This window comes from Leptodactylus fuscus, chromosome 3 (assembly GCF_031893055.1).
Source record: "Leptodactylus fuscus isolate aLepFus1 chromosome 3, aLepFus1.hap2, whole genome shotgun sequence".
NCBI classification, from domain to species: Eukaryota; Metazoa; Chordata; class Amphibia; order Anura; family Leptodactylidae; genus Leptodactylus; species Leptodactylus fuscus.
The window spans coordinates 111,701,144-111,715,989 of NC_134267.1; the positions used below are offsets into that span (position 1 = coordinate 111,701,144).

Here is a 14,846-nt window from a genome sequence, read left to right on the forward strand (position 1 = left end):
TTCCAAAAACCCATCTTTTGGAGAGAAAAAAATAATATAAGACCCTGTCTTATTTTTGAAGAAACATGGTATCTACTATGGGCATATTTTAGAGATACATCTCTGAATATTACAACTGCCTACCCAGAACTCCATCTGCTGGTAGTTTTAAGAGTTTCACATGACATAGTTACCACCTAATGGAAACTTTCCATGAATTAATAGTACAGTGAAGGAAAGACACTTTGTAATAAACTTTAGTGCAGAAAAGAGTTTTTTTTCTCCACTTCCCAGACTCCTTTTCATCTACCTCTGCTTACTTAATTGTTAGCCTGAACTCATTGTTAGGTAGGGTTCACACCATCATTGGTGTCTGCTCAGAATGTGTCCGTTTAAAAAAAAAAGAATGGACACCTATCATAACGGACACAAACGGACAGTAACTGATAACTATTAGAGATGAGCGAGTAGTACTCGATCGAGTAGGTATTCGATCGAATACTACGGTATTCTAAATACTCGTACTCGATCGAGTACCACTCGCTGTTCGAATATAAAAGTTTGATGCAGAACCAGCATTGATTGGCCGAATGCTATAAAGTTGGCCAATAATTGCTGGTTCTTCTCCAACCTTTAGAAGTCTTCTCCGTGCAGCTTCCCCACGGCGTCTTCCAACTCTTCATTCACTCTGCCAGGCATCGGGCCTGGGCAGAGCCGACTGCGCATGTCCGCTTGTAGTGCGGGCATGCGCAGTCGGCTCTGCCCAGGCCCGATGCCTGGCAGAGTGAATGAAGAGCCAGAAGATCCGGAAGACGCCGCGGGGACACTGCAAGGACAAGACTGCATGGAGGATCCAGCCCGACCCTCACTCATGGACTTGGTAAGTATAATTTGATCGAACGTTGCCTACCCCTGAAACGAGCATTTTCCCCCCATAGACTATAAAAGGGTTGTATATTCGATTCGAGTAGTCGAATATTGAGAGGCTACTCGAAACGAATATCGAACCTCGGACATTTTACTGTTCGCTCATCTCTAATGGCTATCAGTTACTGTCCATTATATGTCCGTTGCACATAGACCTCAATCTTAAAAAAAAAAAAAAAAAAAAAAAAAAGATACCTACTGTCCGTTTTTTCAAATGGACAGAAAAGCCCTGCATGTAGGATTTTATTGTCTGCTCGAAAAAGCAGACATGGTTCTAAACGGACAATAAAGGGCACAAACGGACAGTAAAGGGCACAAGATAAAATCCCATTGAAATGAATGGAAATTGCAAATGGACCAGCTAATGTTCATTGCTAAAATCTTGTATGGACAATAGCCGCAGACACTGCTGAGCGGACACCAACAACAGTGTGAATGCCCTTTAGAATCTAGAGAGGAGATTTACTTTCAGCTCACTGAAAAAAATAAATACAGCTCCCATAGAAGTCTACAAAGCATTGACTGGTCAGATAGAGAAGCAAGCAAAAGCAGAGGGAGATCAAAAGTAAAGCTGCTGTTGGCTCTAGTAACTTTTTTGATCTATCTATTAAGCTTACTAGAACTGTCAGTCACCTCTGTTTGATTCTCACTCTGCCTTCACTTCCCCTTTCCACTGTCTTCTATGGGTTGTAGCTATAATGTGATGTTAAAGTGAAGCTTAGAATCTATCTCCTCTCTGTAAATGGACTCTAAACAGTAACTTCAGAATGATTGAGAAATAAAAAATCACAGGTGAGAAAAGTGTTGGAGGAAAAGAAGCCTGCTAAGTGGAGAAAGAGGAGTTTTCTTTACTAAGATCATTTAGATACTTGTTATTTTCTCTATTAATACTGATGTAAGGACAATTATTGACAGTCAGAGCTACAATGAAACTTCCCATTAATGAAACATTGGAAAACAGTTCACCAGTATATTTAATAAACCTCTATATAAATAACATTTATCATTGGCATGTAAATGAAATTTGCAGGTGTATAAAATAATTAGGACTAAATTGTTCACATATGGTAATGTTACAAAATCTGAGAATACATTACAATGTTATTCAATGTTCAACTCATTCAATGTTCAACTCTCCTATGTGTACCTATTGTGAGAAGGTGACAGGCAGAGCGCTGGGGTCCAGATATATCAGCCCCAGGTTTCTGACATATGTGTGGTCCAGGGTGGATCTGGAGTAGGCCTCAGCCCAGGTGTAGATCTTTGGCTCATTACTGACCCATAAAGGGCTGCAGTTCATGGCAGTTCCATGAGGTGAAAGGAGGTGGATGGTTCTGTCCTGCATCCCTGAGTCCGGTGAGACTATACTGCTCCTGTTTTATTCGTGAGGCTGGAAGTAAGCCACACGTATAGTTAGGTTATCTGTTCTGTTTAGTTGATGGCTCAGACAAGCAGATATTTATTTTGATTTTGCCTGAAGTTAAGACTGTATTTTGTTTTGTTTATTTTGTGCCTGAAGTCAAGGTTTATTTATTTTCTTGTTTTTTTTTTTCTTAATAAACTAGTTTGCTGCATTTTGTGTCCCTGTCTTGACTGTTTGGGTTCCCACCACTACTACTGAGCTAACTTCCACACATATGGTGCTTTGGATGCGGGCATACCCAAGTTAACCAGTCACGACAGGGATACAAAATATGCAGCAAACTGGTTTATTTAGAAAAAACTACTCCAGATCCACCCTGGACCACATATATGTCAGAAACCTGGGGCAGATATATCTGGACTCCAGCACTCTGCCTGTCACCTTCTCACACTATGTATATGCAGAGTTCATAACTTGTAGGCACTCTATGTGTCATTCTATTGTGCCTCCTTATGACACATAATACAAAGATATTGTCTTCTAGAAACAATGAGAAGGATTCATTTATCCCTGCATTTATACATAATCAAACTGAAAAATATATGTATCCCTTTAACTGAAACCAGAGGCATAAAGCAGGAAATCGGGCAAAATGGACCTCAGTAGGTACCATGTTATGGCTCCCAACAAATACGAGGTTATGAGGAGGCACAGTTGTGGCCATGTGCCCAGAGACTTTGTTCACACAATTCAGTTCATACATGGTTTTATTTTAGCCATAACTAAGAGTGTGCTTAAAGTAAATAACACAGAAATGTCTGGGTTTTTTTTTGGATTCAGTCCTAGTTTTAACATACAATAATGTTTAAAGATTACATCAAAACTTCACTTTGTGAAGGCTTAGCGGTAATATTTGCATGGTACATATTGCACTAAAAAGTACATACACGAAATGTGTTTGATAAGATATTAACTGTCATATAAAAAAAAGATAAATCCATTTAGTTTTTGCTTATGTTTATTTTGTGCATTGAATTCAAACAGGAAACTGTGTGCACTTCAACTGTTATCACAATGTGGTCAAGAAGACTGTGTATTTAACCATTTACACACAATTGATCATTACAGTATGTTCTTAGCTTAGTGAAAATCAGGGGTATGGCATGGGAAGCAGTGCTGGTAGTGCAACTAGCAATACTGAACTTGAAAATAAAGGTTTTATATTGAATTTGAATTTGATAAAAATAATCTCACCAAACGTTGGTGGTGCTCACACACTACCGTTTATGCTTGGCATCACACCCCTGACAGAAGAAATGTATGTTTGGATTTTGTTGATAAAAAGTATTACAAAAATCTCCATACAAAAACTATTTTTATAGAAATCTTGCATTTCCACAAATAAACCTGAACATTTTTTTAAATAAAAATTGCTCGAGGATTTTGTTTATTTAACACTGACTGTATTGATGAATGCAGTCCATTTAAAGCTCCCTGTGGAAAGTTCTTCTAAGAGGCCCATACATTTTCCACAGTCGGAGGGAACTGCAGAGGCTCAGTAAGGTTCAAAATGATACAGGGACTTAGTTTAAAAAATCCATATTGTCAAAGATGTATCCTGTTTGGCAAATCCACATGTTCCCTCTCTTCAATACACAACGAGTTAATCTTCCGTATTCCGTAACAACTATGTCTGCACACAGAAATGCTGCAATCTAGTTGAATTGAACAATACAATTATTGCCTTGTTTACTGACATTTTGTTTTATTTACGACAGTGAAACACAGAGTCCACAAAGCATTTAGGAATCTTCTCATACTGGTTTTGATTGTATACTCATGTATAGTGATGAATTAGAATGTCATCATGTTCTAATGTTGTCATTTCAACTTAAGAATGGATTTGGACATTTGTATTGGGCAAATCATAAGAAATCAACAAATTTCCCTTTCTCTTTGCCATAGAAGGGCAAAGAACATACAGTTGTTTAGATACAGTTTATGATTTCATTCTTCATTGGTTATTCTGGATTTTTATTATTTCTTTTAATATTGTAAATTTTCGAAAATAACCTCTTATCCTTTTCTCATTTGGGACTTTGTAAAGCAACCACAAAACATACACATTTACATTCAGAAGAATGGTGGACCCCTTAAAGAAAAAAAAAATTCAACCTCCGCAGAAGTTCTTGATTTATCCATGACTCTCGCAGTTCTGGTCTGACAGAACAATCAGATTAAGTCTCAAGTTCATAGACAAAGCGACATGAGGTAACTCATTTTTATTTTGCACAGGTTGCATATTTCCACAGGAAACATTCTCGCAGAGTTGTTTGGAAAAAGAAAACAAAAAGCTGACAGTTTGTGCTTGGGGATGCCTGACACCCAGCTCTATGCCATTGTTTCTTTTCCTGGCAATCTTCTGTCATTAAATGTATGCATGTTGATAACTTCCTCTGTCTTCACTATTACAGGAGGCTGCGGTTTATGTTTCAACCGTCGTTGACACTTTAGTGACATTCTTAATTCTTCTACCATTGCGCTACAGAAGGATCTCTGTAAATAGAAACATAAATAATGTTTTTGTTTAAAGGCAAATTTGCAAGCAACGTTCATATGGGGTGTATAAACTATTAAAGATTTATTCTTTTGGCGCAGCATGTCAGCTAAGCAACCCTGCAAATTTACCATGTTTCTGCCTGAAGCTTCCAACAAACTGCTGTCACTTAAATATGCATCACATAGTAATTAAAATGACTTATCAAGCTGCGAAAGCTCATTGAAAATTTCACCTTGTCACTAAAATTATTTATCTGCCAACTAGTGCCTGGTGATGCACATTATAGGCAAATGCATTTGAGACATATGTTCTCTGGGAAGCACATCCAAAAACATTTGTACTTTGCACATTTTAGTATCTGCAAGAAAAATTATTTCTGTATTTCGCACACAGTATTCATGCTCTGGTTTTGTACTTATGTGCAGTTGCTAATTCAGTAAGCTGCTCAGTATCAAAACGTATTGAAATTAAAGGAGTTTTCAGATACAGATAGACAGATAGATAAATAGATAGATAGATAAGCACATCTATATATATATATATATATATATATATATATATATATATAGATGTGTATCCATCCATCCATCCATATATACTAGACTAAAAATTTGGTGACCAAATAAAAATATCCGACCCTTTTGCAGAAAATGAGTCACCAACACAGTCTCTATTGCAATAACTTGATGGTCTTGATCATGTGCACATGACTTCAATTATTAGCTACATCCATAATGAGTGTAATCACATCACTGATGAAAGCAACATTTCTCTAAACTTTATTGACTGCCAGAGCAGCCAGGAGGAGGTGGAGGCTGGTCCTGATCACCAGACAAGCCAGCTCCTAGTTCTCAGCAGTGATTAGAGGTAGCAAGCGCAGCAAGGTAGACACTCACATTTTTAAAATTTTATTTATTTTGAACAATTCTATCCTTTCCCTATCTCTATCAGACAGACAATCTTTCATGAGTGGTCAAAGGGTTTTATGGACACTGAAGAGCTGGCAGCATGGTAGATGCATGGGGAGAGTGAAGGCAACATGTGCAAAAGATGTGAATGCTTTATCATTGGCAGCATGCAGAGAAAACTGCATGCTTTCAGAAACCACACGCATTTTTAAAAAAATATATAAAAACATGTACTTTTTTGAGCAAAACTTTACCATGTGAACACAGCCTTACGGTAAAGTGCTGTATCATGGGATCAGATTGATTGTGTTATACAAACATTCTCATTCAATATACCGTATATATACGGATACACACACACACACACACACACATAGATATATAGATATAAGTAAACAGATATACTGAGATACACACATGTCTATCTATCTATCTTTATATACACACATTATAGATTATTATGGAATCTTTTACTATAAAACAATTGTACATGAAGTCTCCCTTTAGAAACAATGTAATTGAGAATTGCTTAGGAGAGTTATCATTCAGCATGTACTATTTTCTGAATCTGAATAGCTGTAACACTGGTTTCTCAGTGTCTCTGTACACAGTCACTAATTAGCAGTTAGCACTAACAGGAAAGACACTTCCATAAACATTTGATTTGAAGTAGAATGCCCCTTAAGGCCGGGGCCCCACGGACTGGTAACCCTGCGATTTGCCCGCAGCGGAGATGCTGCAGGAAAAATCGCGGTGTTGTACAGTACAGACAAAGTGGATGGGATTCATGCGAATCCCCACTTTGCGGAAAAGATCACAGCGTGGACACGCCGCGATTTGCAAAGCTGTTGCGGCTTTGCAAATCGCAGAATGTCAATTATATCTATGGGAAACGCCAGTGGCTTTCCCGTAGACATAATGTTAAGAGAAAGTCCGCAGAGGAAAACTCTGTGAACTTTCTCTTAAAAGCGCTGCGGAAAGAACCGCAATGCGTTCACGCAGCGGTTTTTCCCGCAGTGCTTTAGTGTTGAGGTTACGGCCCGTGGGGCCTTAGCCTAAAGGGGTTTTCCTACGAACATATCCATATTTAAATTAGCAGACAAATAAAAGTTTAAGATTTTTGCAAATATAAATAATTAAAAATTGCAGTCTTAGTGGTGACAGTCTTTTGTCTTGATTGCCTGTCTGCTCTTAACCCTGGTTCATATGATCAGAACCAGACCCAAGGTCACTTTGTCCCCTCCCTGCTCTCCTGATTTCACAACTAATTACCTGTGCTATGTCTTATAATTTATGCACTTATATAAAAGCAACATGATCTTATAATAAGTTGTTACAAAAGGAAATGCTAACTAACCTATTTGTTTCTATGTATGGTCACTCTGTAGGGGGGGGGGTAGGTGTGCATTGTGGTACTAGGGCAGTTACACAATTTTTTAGAGGATTTTTTAATGCAACAAAAACTCAATTGCAGAGTTACTAGTATTGTGTATATAACCGTGTGAGTAGGGGAGAATCCGTCAAGGTGAAAAAAGGTCAGATTTTATTTTAGCATTTTCATACAATAAAAACTCAATTGCAAAAGTACTAATGCAATTCATAACATGCCACATTTTATGCAATTTGATTCAACAAAAACTCAATCTATTACGGAGGTAGTAGTGAAGTGTATAATTTGATGGGAATTTGGTGTCAAAGTAAAAAGCCAAATTATGGCAAATTTATAAAGAAAGAGTGCTATGTGACTAAATTGTCTGTTCTTGGTTTTGGACACAGAACAAAATTAATTTGAATGTTTTGAATTTGAAAATTGTGATCGAGATGGATTGATGCCGTTGCTGGAAAATAGTAGCACAGTCACTGACACACACAGCCTATGCTACCGGTCTAACAGTGTGACAAACAGACATTGAGTGGGTGACTCAAACCCACTCTTTCCATAATAGTAGAGTGGATTTCAGGTAATTAACTATGGCAGCCTCTCAAGAGCTGAGTGGTCACCATAACCACTGAGTCAGCATAGACAATGCAATAATCTGATTGTGGACACTAAAGCCCTCTGCAAGACGGTCAGAGCTGACCATTTTGGGGAGGATTGCTGGTGATCGGAACAAATCCAGGGCTGGTGATTAGTTGCCATGACAGCTGGGAGCCTATTAAAGGCTCCCAGACTTATATGGCATTTAATTTTGTAATAGAAGTGCCAATATTTTGTATAATTTGTATTGTAATGCAATTGTGATGCATTGCAATAGTGATCAGACCGCTGGGGTTAAAGACTCCTAGAAGGTCTAATAATTACAGTATTTTTATATATGTTACTGTTAATATATATATATATATATATATATATATATATATATATATATTAAATTCAAATCATTCCGCTCCTTTCTAAATAATTCGAATAAGACAAAAAACAAAAAAATACTGTTAAACACATATAACATATACTGTTAAACACTGATAAAGTCTGAATAAAAAGTGATTAAAGCAATAGATATTCCTCAAAGTGGTATAAATAAAAAGTAAATCTGGCCCCACAAAAAACATGTCCTATGTATCCCCTTACATGGAAATAGAGTGGCATGCAAAAGTTTGTACATCCTTGGTCAAAAGGACTGTTACTGTGAACAGTTAAGTTGAAGATGAAATGATCTTTAAAAGGCATACAGTTAAAGATTAAACACACTTATCTATAATTTTAAGCAATGTCAGTGTATTTTTACGTATGAGTACAATTTTAGAGTGAAAAAGAGAAAGGAGTATCTTGAAAAAGTTTGGGAACCCTTGTAGAGTTGTGTGCTCAGGTAACTTTGATCAAGGTCTCAGACCTTAATTTGCCAGTTAGGATTATGGCCTGTTAACTATCATTGTTAGGAAAGGCCAAGTGATGCAGATTTTACAACTTTATAAATACCCAGCAAATTCTTGCAGCAAACATAACATAATCTTTAAAAATGTTGAAATTGATGCTGCTTCTTTTACTTCTCCTAACATTTAATGCACTGGCAAAGGCTGCCTTCACACGGAGTTTACGCTCCACTCATTCTGAACATAAACTCGTTCAGAGTGAGCGGCATAAAAAACAGATCCCATTGACTTCAATGGGTGCCAGTATACGCGCGTATCACATTGAAAGCAATAGGTAATAAAACATCCCATTGATTTCAATAGATAGCACACCTATGCCGGAACCCATTGAAGTCAATGGGTTTACAGTGTATAGCATTCGGCAAATCAACGCTGGTTCTGCAGCAGGCTAGTCCTTGCTAGTTGGGAGAGCTGGCTGCTTGCTGTTACGAGGGAGCTGACTTTTTCTCATAGGAATGCATTGACCAGCGTTGATTGACCAGTGTACAGCATTTGACCAATCAACGTTGGTTTTGCCAGAGGTTCGTCTGTGAGGAGGCGGAGTCTAAGATCGGACCACAGCATTCTCCACTGTGGTCCGATCTTAGACTCCACCTCCTCACAGACGAGCCTCCGGCAGAACCAGCGTTGATTGGCCAAATGCTGTACACTGGCCAATCAATGCTGGTCAATGCATTCCTATGAGAAAAAGTCAGTTCTCTCATAACAGCAAGCTGCAAGCTCTCCCAACTAGCAAGGACGAGCGTGCTGCAGAACCAGTGTTGATTTGCCGCAGGCTCGTCTTTGCTAGTTGGGAGAGCTGGCTGCTTGCTGTTACGAGGGAGCTGACTTTTTATCATAGGAATGCATTGACCAGCGTTGATTGACCAGTGTACAGCACTTGACCAATCAACGTTGGTTTTGCCAGAGGTTCGTCTGTGAGGAGGCGGAGTCTAAGATCGGACCACAGCATTCTCCACTGTGGTCCGATCTTAGACTCCACCTCCTCACAGACGAGCCTCCGGCAGAACCAGCGTTGATTGGCCAAATGCTGTACACTGGCCAATCAATGCTGGTCAATGCATTCCTATGAGAAAAAGTCAGTTCTCTCATAACAGCAAGCTGCAAGCTCTCCCAACTAGCAAGGACGAGCGTGCTGCAGAACCAGTGTTGATTTGCCGCAGGCTCGTCTTTGCTAGTTGGGAGAGCTGGCAGCTTGCGGTTACGAGGGAGCTTACTTTTTATCAGCGCAACTGCAAGTGCTGTGTAGTTAAAGCACACTGACCCCATAGACTATAATAGGTCTGTGCGCTTTAACTGCACAGCGCTCCTCCTAAACACTCTCCTCCTGATACTCGTGGACTTGATGACTCTCCTTTAGTCGAATAGTGTTTTCCCCTGAAACGAGCATTTTTTCCTATAAACTATTTGATATTCGATCAAGTAGTCAAATATTGAGGCTCTACTCAAAACGAATATCAAATCTCGAAGATTTCACTGTTCGCTCATCTCTAATTAACAGCGCTGCTGGAAGCTCTAGAGGTCAGCATCATACTGCAGCTTCCAACACAATACTTTCTATATCATTTAAATGTCATGTCAGCATTTGGAGCCCCCAGTATTTTTACACAGGCCCACATTGTGTCTAAAACTCACCTTATCTATCATATAGGAAGTAGTCAATTGACAGCCTTGTAAACTGTGTCTAAACACTAGCTGTCTTGCATTATACTTAAAGTTAGTCTGTCAGCAGTAAATTGATTATAAATCTAATTAGAGAGCCTTAATGATGTGTTTCTACAGTTTCAAATAGGACAAAAGGGAATATATATTAAAGTTATAGGACATACAGGAATATCAAGCAATAATGACTCCCAGCTATTTAACTGCTTCACCACCTGAAGACCCTTTAACTGGTCTCCCGAACTACAGTAGTTAGTTGACCTCAGATATGACTTTTACTAATTAGGTGGACTGAGTAAGCTCCAGAAGAGTTAATAATAACCATGGCCCATGACATAGAGGAATTTGGGATTGCCCAATGCAGTCTTCAATGCCACTTATATGCATAAAAGCCGTTATCATTAGAGATGAGCGAACACTGTTTGGATCAGCCGTTCCGAACAGCACGCTCCCATAGAAATGAATGGAAGCAGCTGGCACGTACACTTTGCCGGCGGCCGGTCGCTTAACCCCCCGCGTGCCGGCTATGTCCATTTATTTCTATGGGAGCGTGCTTTTCGGAACAGCTGTTCCGAACAGTGTTCGCTCATCTCTAATTATCGTGCTTTAAGTGAAGAGAAAAGGGTTAAATGAACTCAGTAAATAGCATTGGTGAGCTGAGATACCCCTGTCTTGTGCCTTTATGGCAGAAAAAGGAAGGGAAGAGCAGCTCATTCACCATCCAAGATGGGTGACTTGTATAATGGCTTTGTCCATCACCCATATTCAAGTAGAGTTATCTCTTTCTGTCTCTTAGAAAGAGAAAGATGAAGAGCTAATGTAATTCATTTTTTTTTTCTCGTATGCTCCATATTAAAATATGTGAATGATACCAGTAAATGATATAGAGCACTATCAATAAAAATGAGTAAAACTATCAAGACTTGATTTAGCTTTGCGTGGCTCCGGTCCCAGATACATAGTTACATAGTTATCATGGATGAAAAAATACATATGTCCACCAAATTCAACTAGGGGATGGGAAACGTCATGGCAACCTATACAGTTCCATAACCATTAATGCTATTTTTCTCTAAAAATACATCTAATCCATTTTCTAGTGGTCACTTACACCAGTTTACTATACAGAACCTATACAGTTTACCACAGGAAAGTGCATTCAACTCGGCCCAAGGCCCGACAGCAGAGCCGACTGTGCATGCCTAGAATTTTGAAGCCAGCACCAGAGGAAAAGGCAGGAAGAGGCCGTTCTAGGCAAAGATAGAGGCGGCGCTGGAGATTTCTCTTGCAGCACTGGGGACACCCCAGTGCTGTTTGAGCACTGGAGACTGCTCCCAGTGCTGCGAGAGAACTCATTTGCATACAGAGGAAAACCTGGAATTCTACCGAATGGCAGAGAAGACATCTAAAGGTAGTAGAAGAATAGCTTTTCTTAAGGCTATTCCTACGTGATAAGAAGAAAAAATGTCATTTTAATGATTGAATCCCTTGTGTTACTGTCATTCTATATCCTAAAGTGCAGCCCTTAACCTGGGATAATTGGTGTTTTTAAAATTAAGGAATGTTGCCCTACCAAACTTTTTTTTTTTTTTTTTTTTTTTTTATACAATTTAAGTGGAATCTGCCTAGATTATGGTCACTATTACCAAGGTTTTGACCAGCAGTGAAATTGCCAACAAGTCTGGCATTGTTAGAGATGATCAGATCCAGCAGAGAATTCCCTCTAGTTGGATCTAATACAAGCTGGACCATAAAATTGTTCTGCAAAAAGTTAATGAATTTCCTCCCTTATGCAGACCATGCAGTACCATGATCCCAGTCAATATTTGGGTAGTTGAAATCTCCCATCAAGACCCACCTGTGCTGCCCAAACAATTTCCTTATACAACAGATCCTCTAACTGCTCAGTTTTGTTGGGGGACTATAGATAATACAAAATATATTTTAGCAGTGGTCACATAATCTCACAAGAATTTCATATCCTCAGAAATTTCACCCACATTTTCTCCCACATTTGCCTCTTTCACAGTTACTTTCATGCCACTTCTAACATACATACAAACTCCACTTCCCTTCCTTTTAGCCTTGTCATTGCCAAAGAGTGTAAAACCCAGAATGTTAACAGGCCAGTTATGTGAAGAATCTAGCCACGTCTTCCCCAAACCAAGTATATCAATGTTCTCCTCCAGGACCAGGGCCTCAAGCTCTCCCAGTTTGCTTCCTAGGCTGTTGTCATTTGTGAACACACCCTTTAAATTGCCATGCATGTTTACATTGAGTTCATTACCAGACATATGCATTCTTGAAGTATATGTCTACACTGTTTGGTTGTAAGAAATGGATCTCCCTATCAACTATCCTAATCCCTCCACCACAATCCACTTCTCTACCCATGGTTGCCTCTCTCCTCTTTGAGCTATCTACCCCTATATCTGCTTGTTCCTCCCCTATGTCCCTAGTTTATATGCTCAACCACCCCCCACTAGATTTCTCTTCCCCAGCACACAAGACCCCTTCCATTCAGGTGTGTTATCTGTGGACAACAACTTGTAACCCAGTGAAAAGTCAGCCCAGTGCTCCAGGAACCTAAATCCTTCTTTCCTGTACCTTGACTTAAGCTGTGCATTTAACTCCCTAAGCTCCTGCTGCCTTTCCTGTGCAGCACATGGCACAAGCAGTATTCCAGAGAATGCAACCTTGGTGGTTGTTTCCTTCAGTTTGGAGTCTAGTTTTCTAAAATTTTTCTTAAGGAACCTCCACCTACAATTTATTCTGCCATTGGTATCTACTTGGACCATGACAACTAGGTCCTGCCCAGTCACACCCAACAATTTGTCCACCTGTTCTGCCACATGCCGAACCCTGGCATCAGGGAGACCGCAAACCATTTAGTTAAGGTGGTTCTGGCAACAAATTATTCTGTCTTCCTGATTATAGAATCCCCTATAACCACTAACTTCCTTGCCCTACTTACAATACCGTCCCTCTCCCAATACTAGCTGGACAGTCCTCCTGGCTGTTAGGGAAAGCAGCATCCACTAAGGCTTCCATTTCCGGCACTGATATTGTTTCAGGTCAAACAAGTTTGGCATGAACCACAACTTAAGTTGGCTTAAACAGAGTACATAACACTGCCAGGACTCCTGACAAGCACAGCAAACAAAGTGGGAACAGAACAAAATGGTTTGGGCTTGTTTGATAGCAACACAGTGAAATGTAAAATTTATGTTAACCACTCTGTGCACAGTACCAAATCAAACTGTTCTACTGTAAAACAGACTTAGACAAAATTAGATTATTGGCTGTGAAAGGGTTAACTGTCTCTCTGTATTACTGCAGAAGTCTGTGTCACTGTTAGGATTGGGTCCCGCAGGGTCCACTCTCAGCGCACAGCGCCACCTGCGGGTCAATCTAACCCTTGCCCTCGGCCTCATGTAGTGAGGTGTCTGGAGTGTAAGTCCAGATTTCGGCCCACTGAGCATGCTCAGGCCTATTGGAGTCGCTCACAGGCTAAGTGCCACTTCTTGCCTACTGAGCATGAGCAGTGAGGTCATAGCCACCGCCCTGTTGGGCGGGGACTCCCCTTTAAAAAGTGTGAGCCGACGCCCGCCCGGCGCTCACACTTTGTATCAGAAAGACTGAAAAACCGAATGACAGTAGTTGCAGGGAAAGGCTCCAGTGTCCAGGCAGGATTCCAGGCTAGGCCTCGGTGTGGGGTTCCTCTGCTGTTATCTGGGTGCTGGGTAGTTAGGACTGGTAAATCCTGCATTTCTGTCAGCTCTACACCAAGGCTAGGAGCAGTAGAGACTGTTCCAGCCTGTAGAGATGCAGCAGGTTGGTCTCAGGAGATAGCCTCACTGTACTGTCACACTTCAGTGTTAAACTCCTAGCTGTTGCAGGAACATTTGTGTTGCTGACCAGGGTTGGCGTTAACCCTTGGCAGCCTTGTTACTCCTGCAGTACAGGTGCACCTGGCCAGTGAGTTTAACTGGCAGGTTTTAGCTGCACCCTGTTCTCATTGGGAGCTGCACCGCCGCATCCGCTCAGTGAACTTAACTAGCGTATGTGTGTTGCTCCTTGTGCACACTGTGCTGTACTGTCATATTGTTGCGCTCAGGCAGACGGCCGCCCATCATAGGGCCTGTGGACCTCGCTGCAGTGCCTTGCAGCCCAGAGGTTCTGTTGTTCTGTTGTTTAGCTGCGAGGCTGCCAGCTCATGTTAGGCAGTTGTGGCCATTTTAATTCATCTGAAACAAATCAACAATTATTCAGCTTTGTAAAAAAAAAAAACAATATTCGGGTTGAACCCGGATTGTGATGAATCGGTCCACCCATTATATACCCACATAACATAAGAATTTTTCATTCGGATCACTCAATGCTTTTATAAAGGAGGGCAAGTATGCTTGCCCCAATTTTGTACTAAATTGCAAATTACTCCATGGCACCATTACTCCCTATATATTATATAGCAAATGGAAATGCAAAGGTGTTATGTACACAAAACAGTCCAGTTGTATAGATCTCTATATCAGGGACCATAAAATAAGTGTCAAGTTAGAAAATCATACTT

The 14,846-nt window shown here is 40.2% G+C and overlaps 1 protein-coding gene across 1 annotated transcript in view; it reads right to left on the bottom strand.

The window, feature by feature from the left end:
• Positions 1-3,257: 3,257 nt before the first annotated feature.
• Positions 3,258-14,846, bottom strand: part of GRIK2 (glutamate ionotropic receptor kainate type subunit 2) — a 627,159-nt gene continuing 615,570 nt past the window's right edge. Inside the window, exon 17 of the mRNA XM_075268133.1 lies at positions 3,258-4,825. Within this exon, the coding sequence (XP_075124234.1) occupies positions 4,661-4,825 (165 nt within the window). The 3' untranslated portion in view covers positions 3,258-4,660. The remainder of the gene's footprint in view (positions 4,826-14,846) is intronic.